The sequence below is a fragment of the Pelophylax lessonae genome, assembly GCF_965119305.1.
Source record: "Pelophylax lessonae genome assembly, chromosome: 6".
Taxonomy (NCBI): Eukaryota; Metazoa; Chordata; class Amphibia; order Anura; family Ranidae; genus Pelophylax; species Pelophylax lessonae.
Window position 1 is genome coordinate 229,292,564 of NC_138773.1, and position 18,543 is coordinate 229,311,106.

The 18,543-nt window shown below is 41.0% G+C and overlaps 1 protein-coding gene across 5 annotated transcripts in view; it reads right to left on the reverse strand.

Annotated features, from left to right (window-relative positions):
- The window catches only part of LOC309557982 (UDP-glucuronosyltransferase 1A1-like), a 166,241-nt gene that overhangs the window by 7,521 nt on the left and 140,177 nt on the right, over nucleotides 1-18,543 (reverse strand). For 4 of the 5 annotated variants that reach the window (XM_082260889.1, XM_082260885.1, XM_082260886.1 and 1 more), the window contains exons 2-3: nucleotides 3,921-4,052; nucleotides 490-577 (exon numbers count right to left, since the gene is read on the reverse strand). In XM_082260889.1, coding sequence (XP_082117015.1) covers nucleotides 490-577; nucleotides 3,921-4,052 — 220 coding nt within the window. Of the gene's footprint in view, nucleotides 1-489; nucleotides 578-3,920; nucleotides 4,053-10,180; nucleotides 11,181-18,543 lie in introns of those variants that run through there. The other variant, XM_082260888.1, reaches the window with a different exon arrangement.

The following is an 18,543-nucleotide window of genomic DNA, read 5'->3' on the forward strand; positions in this document are numbered from 1 at the left end:
GGGTGATGCCTCTAGCTGCAGGCATCACTCCGGTGCAAGCACTTTCCCGAAATAATGGCAATATCGGTAACCTCAGGGGCCAATTCCGATATATCGGGGAAAGTGCATATCGGACCCCGATATATCAGCATTGCTGATAATCGGTCGATCCCTAGTAAAAACTGATGAACCAAAGCAGTTGAAATTTATGTTTGCATTATGGAGAAAAGTACTGGTTTTCTCTAAACTCTCCAGAAAGCACAGGCAGCTATGTACTGACATAAACAGGTTTGCCTTCAAATTTTCAATACCGATATAGAATATTTTATATAAATAATAAGAGTAACATTATGAAGAGTTTTGGTATTAAATGCAAGAAAATTAAAGAATATTGGTACTGAATAGAGGAAGGTAGTGTCCAACTTCATCCAAAAAAACATATTTCAAGAAGGAAAGTGCACACCTTTTTCTAAAGTGTAATAATTACTTTAAAGCATGTCAAAAACGTACCCAACAGATCATTCTGTGGCAGCCATTTCACTAGGTGGGTGTTTTCACCCAGATTTGAAGGCACTGGCCCTGTATACCTCCATAAAACCTGAAAGGAGAACACAATATATTAGTAATCTATCCATATAGAGAAATGATATGGTGTGATAATTTACATCTACTTTATTTAATTTTTATCCGTTTTCATTTCCAGTAACAGAAAACTCTGAAGGCCCATTCTTGTATTTAATACACACAGGGTAATGCAATGCATTTCACTTATTAAGATGCACCACATTAAGGCATTCATTGCAATTACGTTATTTTCAAAGGACTAGCAGCACAACTCAAAGCAGGAAAAATTAGACCTGCTATTATTATTTTTAACACACCACAACGTATTGCACAGATAGTTCAAGTGCACATGCATTGAGGTTGAGGTTGGGCTGATATTCTAAATGAATGGCATCAGAGTTTGTACTCTATTGAGAATTGTAGGGAAAACAGCCTATTGCCCGTTTGCAGAATGTGAAGATGTTAGTGGGCCCTAAAGCTGGCTTTACACAGTACATTACAATCAAATTGTACAATCTACCAACAACTGTATGGTGCAATGGCCAGCCTCAATGGATACAAACTAAATAGGCTCTTTATGTACAATGCGGGCTGTACGTTCATTGCCATTTCTTTAACCCATTTCTTTCCTTAAAAGATCAAAAACATTTTTTCCAATTCACTTAAAGGATAAGTCCACCTTAACACTAAAATCCCTGCATCTATAGACCTCCACGATCTAACACTAACCTATCTAGACCTGTAAAGAAGAAATCAGTATACTTACCTTTTTTGAAGCCGTTCTGACCCGATCCCACGCTGATCTGTCAGTGGCGGCTTGGCTGTGGAAGCGGGTGAAGAAGACACAGCCGACAACGGAAGCCCCATAGTAAGTGTATGGGTGACGTCACTTCCCATTCATTTCACAGCCGTTGTCTGCCATGTCCTCTGCAGAGCTTCTGCTGCTGGAGACCGGATCGGATCGGCTTCAAAAAAGGTTAGTATACTGATTTTTTCTTTACAGGGCTAGATAGGTAAGTGTTAGATCGTGGAGGTCTAAAAATGCAAGGATTTAAATTTTTGGGTGGACTTACCTTTTTGTTTAGTTTTGGATAGAGTAAGAGGGGCTTATAACCCCTATCAATTTTTGCCATCCAAGTCCCATTGAGGGATTTCCCTTCACTTCCTGTCCCATAGCCAAAACAGGAAGTGAGAGTAAATCCAACCAAAGTGAGGAAATGCCTGGTTGTCACAGGGTCACCCGAACTAGTGTCCCTATTGGATGATTTCCCCTCTATTCCTGTTCTGGTAACAACCACAAACTGCATATTTTATTTTACTTTAACTTTCAGTGATAATGGTAAAAATTACAAATAGGATAACTTTCCCCAACAGGACCACTTACAGCAGTGAAAAACTGTCAGGTGTTCTAATCCCTCTCCACTCTATCCAAAGCTAGAAAAAAGTTTAGTTTTTTATTATACTTTAAAGCCCAGTAAATAAAGCAAACAAATTTGCTTTTCTGTGCCCCCTAAAAAAGCAATCAACCCTTGCAGTGTGGGCACAGTCAGGGGCGTAACTACAGGGGTTGCAGGGGGTGCGATTGCTACCGGGCCCCATGCTCCAGGGGGCCCGGTAGCAAACCAGTGGGTGAACTTCCAGGATCGCAAAGGTCACACTTGCGACCGGGCCCTGGCATTGCACCACTGTGGTTAGGCCCCAAGATTGCAGGAAGGGAGCCCACTGCAGAACTTGTGAAAGGATCCTGCTGCGGGACCGTAATAAAAGGCCATGCAATGAGAGTAAAGAGCCCCAGGATTAGTGGGAAGAGCCCTGGGCTTGAAGGGAAGGGCCCCGGCCAGGGATCTGGGGGGGCCCTTCATGGTTTCTTGCATCGGGGCCCTGAAGGTTCTAGTTACGCCTCTGGGCACAGTCCCACAACAAGGGATAATTGTATAGTTTCCCAGAGTATTGTTGCACAAATCATCTGAATCTTGTGTAGACTCATCATTTTATTGATATGGTATTTTCACACAAAAACAGAAACTTTTCACCTTCATTATGTGAATATCATAGATCCTAGAAAAAATATATCTTTATTATTGACAAGCCAAAAAAGCAATCTTTATTTGTGATTTCAATGAACTAGAATGGATGGTTTATGGTTTACCAATTTTAAGTGACTTGATTGATTTAAAGGCTTAATATTGATTTTATTGATATAATAAAGATATATTTTTATTGTACATATCCAGCGACTCCAAACATAGGTAGGTTTGATGTGATAGTTTCAGTCACAGGCCTATTCACACGGAGAAACGTATGGCTTATTGCTCCTTAATCACTAGCTTCAAATTTTGACTTTCAGTGAGGTATTCATGGAGCAAAACATTAAAATGAGTGATTTGGGTGGCGATAATATAATTTGGCTTTGGGGGTAGCCTTGTTATTGCATTAAAAGATGGAACACCTCTTGTTCACACCACCTGGTTGTCTAGAGATGCTGTGTGGCGTAGCTATAAACTTAGCATTATTTGAATGTATGTAAATGTGTCCAGGGCCAATAGGAGGTAATTCCATCCAAACAAATATTTCAGAGTTAGAAAGATGCTGGAGGATTAAACCATGCAACAGAATGTCATGTCTTTCAAGGTGTTTAGTGATGAGGTCAATACATCTGAGTTAACTTATCTGGTATGCCCCCTGTAGCTAATATAAGAGTGTGAACTCTTAAAGCAGACATTCACCCTTATGACTGCTTTTTCCCTTCTGGTTGCTTCCCCTCCCTTATCCATGATCAGAGATTGTTCTCACTTCTCCAAAATGTTTAACCATTTTAATGCTGCAGCCAAGAACTTCCTCCTTCCTTGCCTAGGCGAGATAGATGTACACCCCTAGCTACTTCCTGGGATGTGTGACGTGTTTTTCAGAAGGGCACCTGTGTGCTGTAAAATTCCATGCATGCCCACATGTGACGCAACGCTTGGGCAGGTATTGGAACAGGCAGAGGCCGCCCAATGAGCACACATGGCGCAACCCCCTTGCCCCCATGGCACATCTGCACACACATGGGAAAAGTAAGCATGGTGCAGAATAAGGGAGTTGGGTGGCACTACAGTATTGCTAGGGGTGAAGTTCCTCTTTGCTCAATTATTAAATGTTTTTTTTTTTAACGTGGGCCATGCAATGGGGAGACTAAATGTAGTTGCCTGAGGATTAAGACTGTAGGGTGATTGGGAAATGATGGTGGTGATGGAGAGTAATGGAGGACTACCTTGGAAGTTCTCATAGATATAAGAAACCAGCAGGTGATCAGTCTAGCTGATTTCACCAATAACTGCAATACCAATAACTGCAATATCACATTTATATTTGAAAGACTAAGAGGAAACACTTACCGTTTGAGGAATAGATCTTAAGGCCTCTGCTATATCCATAGCCTTATGCATAGGGATTTCCGATACCATAGATCCAAGTGAGAAAACCACAAAGCCATGTTCCCCAGAGCTGTTTACCAGTTTCTCAAAGTCCTGAAGATAGACAAAGATTAACGATAATTCTTAAGTAAAATAAAATGTAATCGTACATTACATTTCAAAGTTTATGGAATTATTTATGCAAGAACTAAAGCATTTGTTTTTTTACCAATACCTAAAATGTAGCTATTGAATGTAAACCTCCCGTAATAACACATCTGCTATAGCCTCATTTACACTGCTAGTGAAAAGAGGAACTAAAATTTCTCAAATAAAATGTATGTAAACCCTAACAATTAATGTATCCTGTTTGCTGCCATTTGGTCTGTTGAAGTGAATGTCCAGGCAAATTATTTTTCAAAAGAATTGGGAATGGTTAGAAATCCTGCTCCCAACTCACAAACCACAACACTAAAAGAAAGTGAGATGCTTTTCTTCAACGAAGTTGGGGAAGGTTAAAACCCCTCAGTCTTTTGCTTCTGTCTCAGTCCCTGTTGCGTATTTTCCTCCCTTTTTTATGGTAAAATATTGTCAGTAGGATGGTAAGTGAGAGTAATTCTCCCTAATGAAGCCCTGGATTGCAGGAAAAGCTCAAGAAGAGTTCTGTGACGGAACCGACCCACACTGTTCTTGAGTGCTTCCGTCTGTACACAGCTTCCTCCAGTCTGAACATAGATATCAGATATTATAGCTGCAGTATACAAGACTAGCTGAGAAAAGCTTGTATAAAACTGAAACATTTATTTGACAAACTCACACAGAATATATACCACACAGGAGGACATCCCCCTCCTGATCATATTACCCTAACAATACAAACTGCACACAGGAATATAATTACCATAGCTAAACATTAAGTTAATTAAACTAGCCACCTGAACAATCGGGGATCTCTTTCCAGGCAAACTTGCCGGCATCAAACTCATAAGGTACAATACACATTATCCTAAGTATAAACACAGAACACCTTTTTAAACAGACAATAGCTGGAGACCCCAGTAGCAGACAGTCCTGCTCCTACCTACAATAGTCTATGAGGCAAAGCTCATACAATGTTTTATCATTCTGATACAGTGGAATTAATGTATCATAGATTTCTTGAGGCATATTGTTGATAAATTATACTTTAACATTTGAAGAAATCCAAACCATATTCTCAGTGTCCATTAAGTAGTTGTCCATCATTTTCTCAGTAACCCTGTGCCCCTAATCGACACAGGGTGACTTACACATAGGAGGGACTTGGGGAGCTGAGACAGGGATTTCCCAACCTCTCTAAGGTAAGCTGGGTTCCACGGGCCCCCCAACCAAAGTGACTCCTGACGCAGATTCAAATTCTTCCCCACTCTATCCAAAACTAGAACATTTTTTTTTTTTGGCTTGGCATATATGCATATATGCACTTCAAATATGCAACTGAATGTGTTTTGTTAAATGTTTTGTATCCTGTATGTTTTGCTTTACCTGTTCGTTCTGTCCTGTGTCCTGTGCATATTCAATGTTATCTCAAGGAGTCTAATTAGCCCACCTAGTTGATATCTTGGGCCTTTGAATAGTTGAGCAAAAGATAACTGGACAGGGCTGACACCACTCAGCCAATAAAAATTCTGTCAACCCACAACAGGACTTGTGGTATCACAAAAGGTTATTTTTATGTACCACAACTGGTATTTTTCTATACTTGTTGGGTCATGTTGTGTCATTAGGAAATGTACGTGTAATGCAGAGATGTATTACATATGTTTTTTTTATTCTGCGTGACACACACTTTATGTATAATTGGCAGGGCATATCAAACTTTAATGCCCTAGCAGCAAACTGTGCATGCCAATCTGCTAGTTTATAATATAGACACTGCCTTAGCCCAGATTCACACTGCAGCGGCTTCAAAGTCGCATGACTTTCGCTCAACTTTGTACCTGAATCCAAGCACGACTTTGGCATGACTTGCATACCACTTCTTTAATAGAAGTCAATGCAAATCGTGCTGAAGTCGCACCAAAAGTAAGGCAGGAATCTCAAGTCGCTCCTATTAGAACGATTCCATTGCACTGAATAAGGTGCCACTTCTGATGCGACATGTGATCCAAAGTTAGAGCGCATGTCGCACCAATGTGAACCGGGTCTAAAGTGATGCACAGCTTGCCTATCACTGTTGCTGCATTATTAGCTATTGTCAACATAGAATGTTTATGGAGGAGGACTTGGGAGCATTAGGTCAGGCTAATCAGTCAGATTAGATTTAGGCAGGCAAAACGAATAAATAAATTATTTTATTATTAAAATGCATTAACATACATCTTTGCTTTCTTCAAATAGAAGATATTTTTATGCCATCACTTCTACAAAAATTCCAAAGACAATAAGCTCATTTGAAATGCATTTTACTTGAGGGCTTTTTGCTTCCTTTGGCCTACTTGCTGTAACCTGCCTGGTTATTCTGTCTCAAACAACTCTTCTACAAGTTTAATTTAGGTTAACAAAAAAAAGAAGCCAGATGCATAGTTCAGTTTTAGTGATTTTAAAAGCAACCAGATGCCTACTCTTTACCAAACTTAGTAAAAGCTTAATTATTTATTACTATTTTTCTTTTTTAGATTTTGTTTTTTTTTTTTGTTTGCCTGGCATGAAAATCTTGCCTTTAGAAAGAAGCATAATTTCTATTTTTAGTCAAGAGGCTGGGTGGAGACCCAAATAAATACTATTTGTATTTTAGATTTTTATTATTTTCTTGTTGGGAACTTATCATTATTTTTTATATAATTATTTTTTATATTATAACATTTTATATTTATAAAATTATATTTTATATAACACATAAAAACATCTGTTCTGGCATCACTGTACTATAATCATCCACATAGCATCAAAATGGAAAGAACATGATAAAGTAACAATGGAGCAACATCTGTTGTATATCTAAGAGTGATGTAAATAATCTACAGTTAAAATGGCACTCCATGAAATATTCCTTTTTTTTTTTTTAAGTAATATGCTATTACTGCTTACAACGTTAGATGTCTGTTATTGCCAGCACAAAGGTCAAACAACTTCATACTATGGCCCCATCTGTACAAATGCTGTAAGAATCAGTCTTCTTATTTCATTGTGTACTCAGCTGGAATAAACCTTTTTTATAAAGATCATACTCAGCGTGATGGCCTTACTGCAATGATATATCAAACAGATTTTTGCCCTACCAATCTGCTACAGTCAGCATTTTCTGCAAAATATTATTAGCTGAGTATTTATTGTTTTTATACTGTAAATTTATTTAAAAGCAAATCCTTGTATCCTCTGAAAACTTAGGCCTGGTTCACATTTATGCGATGCGGGAACCACAGAGATTCCTGTGTTAATTACACCCCAAATCAGTTTGCAGAACACACTGCGAAATGTGAAATTTGATGGAATTGGATCGCATGGGTCTGAATACCTATGCAATCCATTTCCAGTGTGGACCAAAAAAAGGGTCCTACACCAATTAAGCATGAATGCGATTTCAGCCATACAAACTGTATGGCTGAATTTGCATCGCACAGACATCGCATGTGATCTGCACAGCAATGTGGTGCGAATCAAATGCGATATGTGGCATCGCATAAGTGTGAACCCAGCCTAAGTTTCTTTTTTTTTTTTCTAAATTACAATTTTCATATGTACCAATACACCACTAAAGAGGTTCTAGAGGCAGACGTGCTTTTTTTTGTTTCCTTAAAAGAGAAGTTACGATTTCTTAAAAAAAATAAATTATACTTACCTAGGTGGATTATGCAGCATTGTGTGTGTTTACAATTTCCCCCTCCCTGAATTTGACCTGGATTACAAGATCATTGACAGCTGAATGTCTTCCTCCCATATACTTGTATAAAGCTGGCTATATACTGTACAATTTACCAAAACTATGGGATAAGAGGACCCACCTATACAATCCATTCAATTGGTATCAAATCAGGAAGGCCCTTGCACTACATAGCTGACGGAAAATCCAAAGGAGATTGTACAATCTGTGATGCAGTAAGGTAGTGTATAATGGGATATGAAGGTTCCTGGAAGGTCACATAATGATACATGAAGTCAGTTTAGGAAACATTTGTTAAAATTTTGAACCAAGTGGTTAAGATTGAAAGCTGCCTTGGACAAGGTAAGTGAGAGATGAGCACATTGGGATGCTTGGGCAGAAAAGACAGTAGAAAAAGTTTTTCCCCACTGGAGAGATTTAACATCACTTCCCGTTCTGACAAAATGTTAGGGAAAATCTCCCCACCAGAGACACAAATGGCAATAAAAACCCTGACCCAGGTTCTAACTCTTTCATACTCTATCCACAATAAAACAATTTGGCTTAAGATAAGGGAAAATATATGTAGTAAAGACTGTTTTAAAATAGTAAACAACATAAAAGAGAGCGGATTTGGACACCACGTGGTTAGAAAGTCAGACCATGTGGAAGGTCATTTAAAAGATATATACAGTAGATAAAGGTGTCCAATCATTTGCAAACATCTCTCCACATGGCAAAATTTGAGGCAGTCAGGTTACAACAATGGCCAAGCCTTGCAGCTAACCAATCACTTTGTTATTATTTAGCACTTTCCACCATGTAGTATATCACAACCTGATGTTTCTAAGGTTTTGATGTTTTTCCTAAAGCAGAACTATACACGCCACCACCACAGCAATTCAGTGTCCTGTAGCTCCCCCTTTGGCTTCTGACATCTTCAGCCAGTCTTCTTCCAGGTTTTGATCTTCGACTATTTTGAATGGCTAGCCTTAGATTACATCATTCCCCGGTTAATTTATCTCACCAGATGCCGAAATTGTGAATAGGCAGGAAAGAGTACTTGAATATAGAGAAATCATTGTATGTCTCTTCTGTATTAAAAAAAAGCAAGGTGGACTGGGCCCAGCCATGTGGATAGCTGGAACATTTTAAGAAGGATTTTGTCCATTATTATTGAATACTCTGGTTTCAAACTTCGTCATCCATTTGTTGGGGGTAATTATATATTGGGTAGGTTCTAATGGACACACCACCACTATAACATTAATGTATTTTGTTCTCATTACATGTTTTTTGAATGTAGGCAATACAGTTCCTCTGAAGAAGACCACAACTCCTTTGGTCGAAATGCTTAGGGGCAGCCTCTAGGGCAGGACTAATACTGTAACAAATTGTTTGTACAATATACCTGGGCTGCTTTGGCCCGATACACCAATTAGAAGTATGTATAACCAGAGCTCATGTTTAAAATCCTATTTTGATTTTATTGTATGTGCAATAAAATTTATTCTTTTACATCAATATTTTTTTATATATATTTGCTGCTATAAAAGCCCTGGGGACATCTTAATCTCTTATGTATTAACAAAATGCCTGTTTGCAAATTTTTATTTGTTTAGTAAAAATCCCCTTAGCCCCCGTTCACATTAGGTCGCTCCGACTTAGGGGGCGACCTGTGAAGTCATGTGTCAAAGAAAAATTTGATTCATGTGGGGTGGTCTCCTGAGTGCCACATCCCAAATTGGACTTCGGCGCGACTTGCACGGACTTCACATAATGGAAGCCAATGCAAGTCGCCTCCAGGTAGCCCCGAAGTAGTACAGGACCCTTTTTCTAAGTCGGAGCGACTTGTGTCGCTCCTATTAGAACGGCTCCTGTACTACACAGTAGGAGCGACGGTGCAGGAGTTGTCAGGCTGACCAAGTCGCCTGACAAGTCGTGCCAGTGTGAATGGACTCTTAATTCTCAAAGCTGGATTCTACAATGTGTTGTGCTTCAAATAGTACTTCCACAAACTGATGAAGCTACAGCCCCAATTTCTCTAATAAATAAACCCCTGGTGCCCAACCTGTGGCACATTGGTATATGATAGGTGGACCAGTTTGTAGCAGGAACAATGATTAAAGTAATGCCATTGATCTATACTAGCCTCATATAACATATTCTAAGTTTCCCAGGCAAAAATGTAGCATGTCCACACTCTCTGACCCTCATTTCCTCTATTAGGTCTGCAATTTCTGGCAGTCCTCTCAAGCATTGCATATATCGAACATTATGTGTGGCCTTTTGGTAATGTCAGATTCCACATTTGAGGCCCCGTTTAGCTCATAAGTTGACAACCACTGTGGTAGACCCTGCTGATTACAGATAGACAAGTCATATAATAAAAATTTTCTACCTGGTTTAATGCCTTCCTCTTGACACAATTGATGCCACCTATAAAAACCATGTTTGGCATTATAGGCCTTGGATACTCAAAGACAAAGTCATATCTCAGTAGCCATATAGAAGCTCGGCTGAAAAGATCTACAGATGTCACATCTCTTTTCAGAAACTCTGAGGCAACCTGAGCGTAGGGGGAATATAGCATATGACATAGTACGTAGTCAAATAATCGGACTAGAACATTCTTCACCCTCTGGCTAAAGTCCATATGGTCAGTGTAAGTTGTGAACAATCTAGGTATATAAGAAGGTGGGCTTGGTGATTGAGAAGCTTCTTCATCCATGCCAAAAGGAGTCCCACGCATGAAGTGCACAGATGGAATAGAGAGGTGCTCAGCTACAATCTGACCACATGGAACAGCCGGGTCACATAGCAGAACATCAAAATTGGCTTCTTCCAAATATTTGATGAGTGTTTCATTCTTCAGAAAAAGCTTACAGGAAGTCAATAGCCAGTTAGCTGAATTTGTAACTCTCTCATACAATGTCTTTATCTTTTGAGACACTGTTTTATATTCAAACACTTCTTTGCTCACTTGTTTTACCTGGGCTTCCATAAATTCTTTGCTGAAAGGCAGATTATATGATTGCACTGGAAAGCCCAAATCATTAAGGAAAATATTAGGTTCAGGAACAACCACAACAACCTGATGTCCTTTGTGAGACAACTTCTCCACCATACCACGCATGCTGAGCCAATGGCTTCCTTCTTGAGGTATCACTAACAGTTTCCCACTTTCACCCTTTTTAATAGTTACCAAAACAAAAAAGATTCCTATCGTCGACGAAAGAAACGTGTGAATCTGCATAATTGCAGTATATGTACAACTCAGTCTACAACAGCAGCTTCCTTGGTACAATAATCCAGGAATGAAGGCTTGTACTAGCAGCAACAAGGCAGTGTTCAAGGTTCTTTGATCTGCAGAGATAATTAAACTCCAGACAAAACCTGCGATTTCTCAATATTCACCTGTAATAAAATGCATTAAATAAAAAATGTAAATACTGTTTATAGTATGTACAACATTGGATCTGATAGAAAATAACAGAAAATGCCTCAAAACTTCTGTAAAAATATTTTGAAGATGTTCATAAAATTAAAAAAAAAAAAAAAAAAACATGACTTGGATATGTGAATAGCACACCCTAATCTGAAAATAGTGTAACAAACTGTAAAACTACTAAGCATGGATGATGCAAATCAGGTCTTATCATGTAAGGTACATTTCTGCATAAAGCAGTCTAAAAATTAAAAAAGTAAACAAAAGACAGATAGTTGAACTCTGTTATTTTAGACAAAGGTGCAGTTACCAGTGCTTGGTGTTAAGTGTAATTATTTCTGTTGGCCCTGAACAGCCTTTAGTAAGGTGGTGTTGGCTTTGTGGCCACCACTAATGTGTACCGTATATATAATTCGCAATAAAAATAATAAAAAATAAATAAATTAATTAAAACATTAAAAAAAAAAGACAAAAATTAGAGCACCCAGTGGTAATCTTCACAATACTGAAATGTTCTGAACAAGGTTTGCTTTTAACAATTGAAGAGACAAGAACTCACTGCTCAAGGTGGTGTAATTGCCTGATGACTCACACCTGTGCATGCCCCGGCTCGTCTCCGTGAAAACTTGATAAAGGAAAAGGAATTGGCAGCACTCCAGGTTGAGTCAAAATCCAGATTTATTGACTGGACATCCAAATATGACAATCGTGACAAGGTAGATGCGTTTCACACACTGACTGTGTGCTTATTCATTACTAATGATTAAGCACACAATCAGTGTGTGAAACGCGTCTACCTTGTCACGATTGTCATATTTGGATGTCCAGTCAATAAATCTGGATTTTGACTCAACCTGGAGTGCTGCCAATTCCTTTTCCTTTATCATGCTTTTAACAATGCCAGTTTAAATCTTTATATATAATTACCCCTCACCAATCCACCGTGCCAAAACCTGCTAGCATAGCTGTGTGTCACATGAGCCAAAGCTGGGGGACCTGTTATAGGTCCTGCTTATTGCAGTCAAACTGTAGATTCATTCACTTTGCTGCATCTTTACCTATGCTCCCTAAAGTAGTAATAAACGCAAAAATAAATTGTAATATATTGCAATATAACAATCCCTAAAGCATTATTAAACCCAAAATCAAAAATGACCCAAAATCAAAAACGGAAAATATTGCAGCTTACCATTTATTAGATGTGGTGGCTGCATTCTTTTCCTTTTTTAAGTTTTTTTTCCTTCTGTTTTCACCTGGTGATTTTGGCCAGTAACACATCTCCTGTATAAGCCCTTATGCACACTGGATGTTTTTACAGCGGCTGTTTTTGGCATCAGACGTTTTTTCTGCAGCCAATAAACTCCCCAGCATGTTATCCTATGTGTCCATGCACACATAGGCTGTTATCAGCAGTTTTTGGCAGGAGCGTTTTCTGGCTGGAAAAAAACCTCAGAACTAGTGGGTTTTGAAAGGAGTTTTTCAGCTGTAAAAAGCTCTAACTCTGATAAACACTGAAAAACGTGGCTATTCAGTGCTTATCAGCATTTTTGAGCCATAAACTTTTATGAGAGTATTGATTTGCTGAAAAAAGCTGAAAAATGCTACTGCAAAAAAACCGAAAAACTTCTTCTACAGCTTTCTACTAGTGTTTTGATAATGTCCAGTGTGCATGAGGTCTGAGTGCCGATTCACACTGCAGCGGCACGACTTCGGGGGCGACCTGTGAACCTGTGAAGTCGCGTGCACCGTGACTTCGGCGTGACTTGCACGGACTTCATAAAATTAATGTCTATGCAAGTCGCTCCAGGTCGCCCCGAAGTAGTACTGGACCATTTTTCTAAGTCGGAGCGACTTGTGTCGCTCCTATTAGAACGGTTCCTGTACCGAACAATGGGAGCGCGACGGACCGCGACTTGTCAGGCTGACAAGTTGCGGTCCAAGTCGGATCAGTGTGAACCGGCACTTAGTGCACCCCACTCTGGATAAATGAACACAGGGGACACAGAAGACAGCAGTATTGTCAGTCTGGGTGGGAGGGAGTGGTAAATGTGCAAGCAGGTTTAAATACACTAACAAATTTAAACAAAAACTGCAGCTCACACTTTATAATCAATTTGTTTACTTTTTGGGATAAAGTTTTTACATGAATAAATAAAAGGTGATCATTGTAAACACCCCTGCTAGTGGTAAATGGTTAGGTTCATCCCTGTAAACTGATACATCTGGAAGAGAGCTTGTTCTGTTGAAAAACAACAGACTTATTGGCCAGATTGCTGTAAAGATAGAAAGATGAGGCAGCCCTTCTACTTCCTCTGTGCTCTATCCTAAAGGCTCGTACACACTTGACAAAAATCGGACGAAATATCATCCAATTTTTCTAGCTCTTGCTCAGCGGTCATAAAAAGTTTTTAGTTGACAGTGCATAATGTTACATGAAATTTCTCGTCCGATTTCTTTATTTTCTTGGGACATTTGATCGTAGAGTGTGATGTAAGTACATATACGTGTGACTTCGAGCCCGAGGTGATCATGCGCGGTCGAAACAAAAATTGGACGTGCTGAGGACAGACGATAAAAATTTTGGAGTTTGTCCCTCAGTTTTTGTTTTTTTGTTGAAAATGTCGTAATCGGCTGATGAAAGTTGTGTACACACTAGCCGAAAATCGTACAATCTTTCCTCGGACAGAAATTTTCGGCCGATTTTCTTATAGTGCGTACCCCACTTAAACAATAAAGTGCTAAAACGACGTACTACTTAAAGTTTCTTTGTGCACGTTACCACCATAGATGAAGTAAAATACATACATCTTCCACAAATCATAAACTCTATGTAAATTTTAGATATCTTAATAAATGTATGAAATGTGAGCGTATTTCTTGTTTTAATAAATAAAAAGTTTGTATACGGTTTGCAGTGAGTCCACTCTCTATTTTTTTATGCATTACTGGATCATTGCTGAGCCATGGAGAGACAGAGAGGAATTGATCCGTTTTACTATTAAAAGCCTTTTGACCTTTACTGTAAATAAGAAAAAGGTCCATCAACCGTGGTGAGTTTACCTGTCCAAAGGGGTCACTTTTTGAACACGGTGATTCATGAGTTTTTGAATTGTGGGTAAGGCACAAAGAATAAATGAAGGTGGAGCACAACTGAATTTTTAGTTTCGGGTAGAGCAAAGTTGAAAATCCACATTATTGTTGATTTCTCTATTATTGGATGAGTTAAGGATTTTATTTAAGTGGAGCACATCCAAAACTAATGGTGGACACTTTACACAGACATATTTATTTTAATAAGTGATTTCAGGCCACCATATAGGTGGCCTGAAATCACTTTAGGATTTGGACAATTTATCATAGGATGTGATTTGGAGCACTTTTTATTTTACATTATGTTTGCATTTCATTAAGATATATGAAATTTGTATATAGTTTATGATTGGAGGAAGATATATGTATTTTTTTTTTTTGGTGGTAACATTTGCATTAAAACACTTTAAGTAGTATTTTTAGCACTTTATTGTTTAGGATAGAGCAGCCCTCAAATTTTCCACTCGCCTACTCGCATTTTGCGAGTGGGAAATTATGTCAGGCGAGCTACTGTCAGGGGAAGAGAGGAGAGGAAAGCCGCCGAAGGATTGGATAATGTCAGCGGCGGATCATCCCGCTGTAAACACTTTAATTGTAATTGCCGGGCACTCGCCGACATACACAGTTCCGCCTCCTAGCCTGGCTTCTTTGATAGACAGAACACCTGGCCAACCAGGACGTGTGACGTCTATCAAAGAAGCCGGGCTAGGAGGCGGGACTGTGTATGTCAGCGAGCGCCCAGCAATTACAATTAAAGCTGAGCGGGATGATCCGCCGCTCCGACATTATCCGGCCAGCAGTACTGATGGAGGGGGTAAGCCGATCATCTCACCCAGAGCCGGTACAAGGGAGGGTGGGATGGATGGCTTCCCTGGGCGTCTGTGTCATGGGAGGTGGAGGGGGCACTGCCAGGAGTGTTTCTGTGACAGGAGAGAGCGGGATGTGCTCTCTCGCTCTTCTCACCAGGCTTCACACACTCCTGTCAGTATAGCAGACATCAGATCGGGACTTCTTCTCCCCTTAAAGAGTCAGAGTGGAGGTGGAGCGGAGGAGAAGACAATTAGTTCCTAATGCTTTGCATGGACAGCTGGCGGGAGAGATGCGGCTGCAGAAGGGGAAGAAGATTGCGGCTCAGGAAGGACACTGGATGTCAGATCCGGACTATACAGAGTTTGTTATCCCCTCTCCTCCGAGTCAAAGCAAGCAATGTGGAAAGGGGGGTGGGTAACAAACTCTGTATAGTCCCATCTGACATCCAGTGTCATTCCTGAGCCGCAATCTTCTCCCCCTTCTGCTTCTGCAGCCGCATCTCTCCCACCAGCTGTCCGTGCAAAGCTTTAGGAATAGGAATAGGCTTCTCCTCCGCTCCTCCTCCGCTCCTCCTCCGCTCTAATATATGAAGAGGAGGATCACAGAGCGATGTGCCGTGCTGTATCTGAGGTCTGCATGCTGGAGGAAAGGGAGAACTACACTGGGGTACAAATCTTATCCTGTCACCTCCTAAATTCCCATCTCAGCACAATCCCCCCCTCCCTCCTAGCACAACCCCCCCATCTCAGCACAATCCCCCCCTCCCTCCTAGCACAACCCCCCCCCATCTCAGCACAATCCCCCCTCCTAGCAAAACCCCCTTATCTCAGCACAGCCCCCCCCTCCTAGCACAATCCCCCCATCTCAGCACAGTCCCCCCCTCCTAGCACAACCCCCCATCTCAGCACAATCCCCCCTCCCTCCTAGCACAACCCCCCCCCATCTCAGCACAATCCCCCCTCCTAGCAAAACCCCCTTATCTCAGCACAGCCCCCCCCCTCCTAGCACAATCCCCACATCTCAGCACAGCCCCCCCCCTCCTAGCACAACCCCCCCATCTCAGCACAATCACCCCCCTCCTAGCACAACCCCCCCATCTCAGCACAGTCCCCCCCCTCTTAGCACAACCCCCCCTCCCATATTGATCCCACCTAGAAGTAATCATCTTCTCCCCACCCCTCATGCTACAAATTCTCTTATTCCACCCCCCCCCCAGGGACAATCCCCCAAAAAGTATTTGTACTAGGAGGGGTGGGGAGAAGATGATTACTTCTAAGTGGGATCGATATGGGGGGGAGGGGGGTTGTGCTGGGATGGGGAATTTGAGAGGTGACAATATAAGATTTCTTCTAGCAGGGGAATTGGGGGGGAGGGTGCTAGGAGGAGTGATTCGTGCTGGGGGGGGGGTGAGGATTTGTGCCAGGAGTGGGGATTTGGGGATCGTCCTTATAGAGATTATTGGAATGGGGTGGGGGGATGGATTTGTGCCAGAACAGGAAGTCTTGGGGCTGTTAAAAAGGGGTATAGGGGGGGGGGTTGTGCCAGTAGGAATAATGGGGGCTTTTTGTGCTAGGGGGAAAATTTTGATGGGGGGAGGATTTGACGGGTAGGATTTGTTCTAGGAGGTGAAATTTTGGGGGGGGGGTGGGTACTAGGAGGGTGATTTTGGGGTTCCAGACCCTTGATGGGCACTGATTAGGCTGCACTGATGGGCACTGAAAACGTTGTTATTAATATTTATTTTTGTAACTTCTGCATTAATGCAAAAACATTTAACAGTGTAATTTTATGAGATAATTTATGAGGGCGTGTTTAGGGGCGGAATTAGGGGCGGGGCAGGGTAGGAGTTGGGTGGGGCAACTGGTGGCGAGTAACCCTTAAGGCCTGGCTAGTAGCTCAGGACTTTAAATTTTGAGCCCTGGGATAGAGCTTAGAGTAAGTATAAGCGCTTCCTCCTATTTCTATCTTTGATTGGATAATCAGAGGTAGCTGCTCAGTTAGCAATATATATTATTTATTGTTTTATTATTAATCTGTAGTGCAAGTGTTTAATTGGTTTATAATTGTTTTTTTTTTTTATCCGTGGTGCAGGGTTTTTATTGGTTTATAATAACAGCTTTGCTGAATTGAGATAAAATATGGACATATACAGTACTCATTGCATGCAAAGTTATGTTTATGTGAATTTTTCTGGGGAGGGGATCTACAGCTTTCATCAGATTCTTGAAGGGGTTTGAAATTTACTAAGAGACAGTGTTCTAAGGCAGGGCTCCAAACTTCTCAGTATGATAGCTACAATGTATATTTTACAAGTATTAGAGGGCCAAAAAAAAAATCCCCATTAGGATCCCCGTTACATCTGGTCCCTTATCAGAGTCCCCTTTACATCACAGTCCCCCTTAAATCAGGGCCCTTGTCAAATTTTCCCCCTATGCTGGGGTCCTGTTTGGAGTTCCCCTATACACTGGGGTCCCCATCAGAGCTTCTCTTACATCAAGGTTGGCCTTAGGAGTATGCCCTTACATCAGGGTCCCCATCAAAGTCCCCTCCCCTTACATCAGGTTCCCCATTGTAGTCCCCCTTACATCAGGGTCCCTATCTGAGTTTCTCTTTACATTAGAGTCCCCCCTTACATCAGGTCCCCATCAGAGTTCCCCCTTACATCAGGGTCCCCATCAGAGCCCCCCTCTTGAACCAAGGTCCCCAACAGAGTCCACCGTTACATGAGGGTGCCAATCAGAGTCCCTCTTACATCCGGGTTCCCATCAGAGTCTCCCTTACATTGGGGTCCCCATCAGAGTCCCCCATACATCAGGGTCCCTATCAAAGTTCCACCTTACATCAGGGTCCCATCAGAGTTATCAGAGTGCTCCCTTTCATCAGGGTCTCCATCAGAGTTTCCCTTACATCATTGTCCCGATCAGAGTCCCCCTTACATTATGGTCCCCATCAGAACCTGAGACCTTCGACAGCCCCTGCTGAGCTCATTCAGTCAAATCTTGTATAGGGCCAGATGTGGCCAAAGGACTGTAGTTAGGAGACCTCTGCTCTAAAGGCATATCTTTTTTTTTTAAACTTTAGTATGCATTTGCAAGGCAGGGGGTATTTCTCTGCGCAAAGCTATGCATTATAATTTTTACATGTGTTTAACATGCTCTACCATTGATTTCTATGGAAAGTGTACTTTCTGGAAGTTGCAGATCAACCACAGAAAGCAGCTTGGAAAGCTCCTGCGTCTTGGATAATCTGTGAAACATGCTCAACAATACAGAACAAGTTGAGCTAAATATGGCCAACAGCTACTAGCTTTAACTCTACCTACAAAACTCTTCAGAAACAATTATAGCTAGCAGTATTTTGTAATGTATAGGTGAACACGGTACTGCTGAAACAGTGGTACCAAACTTGGATTAAAG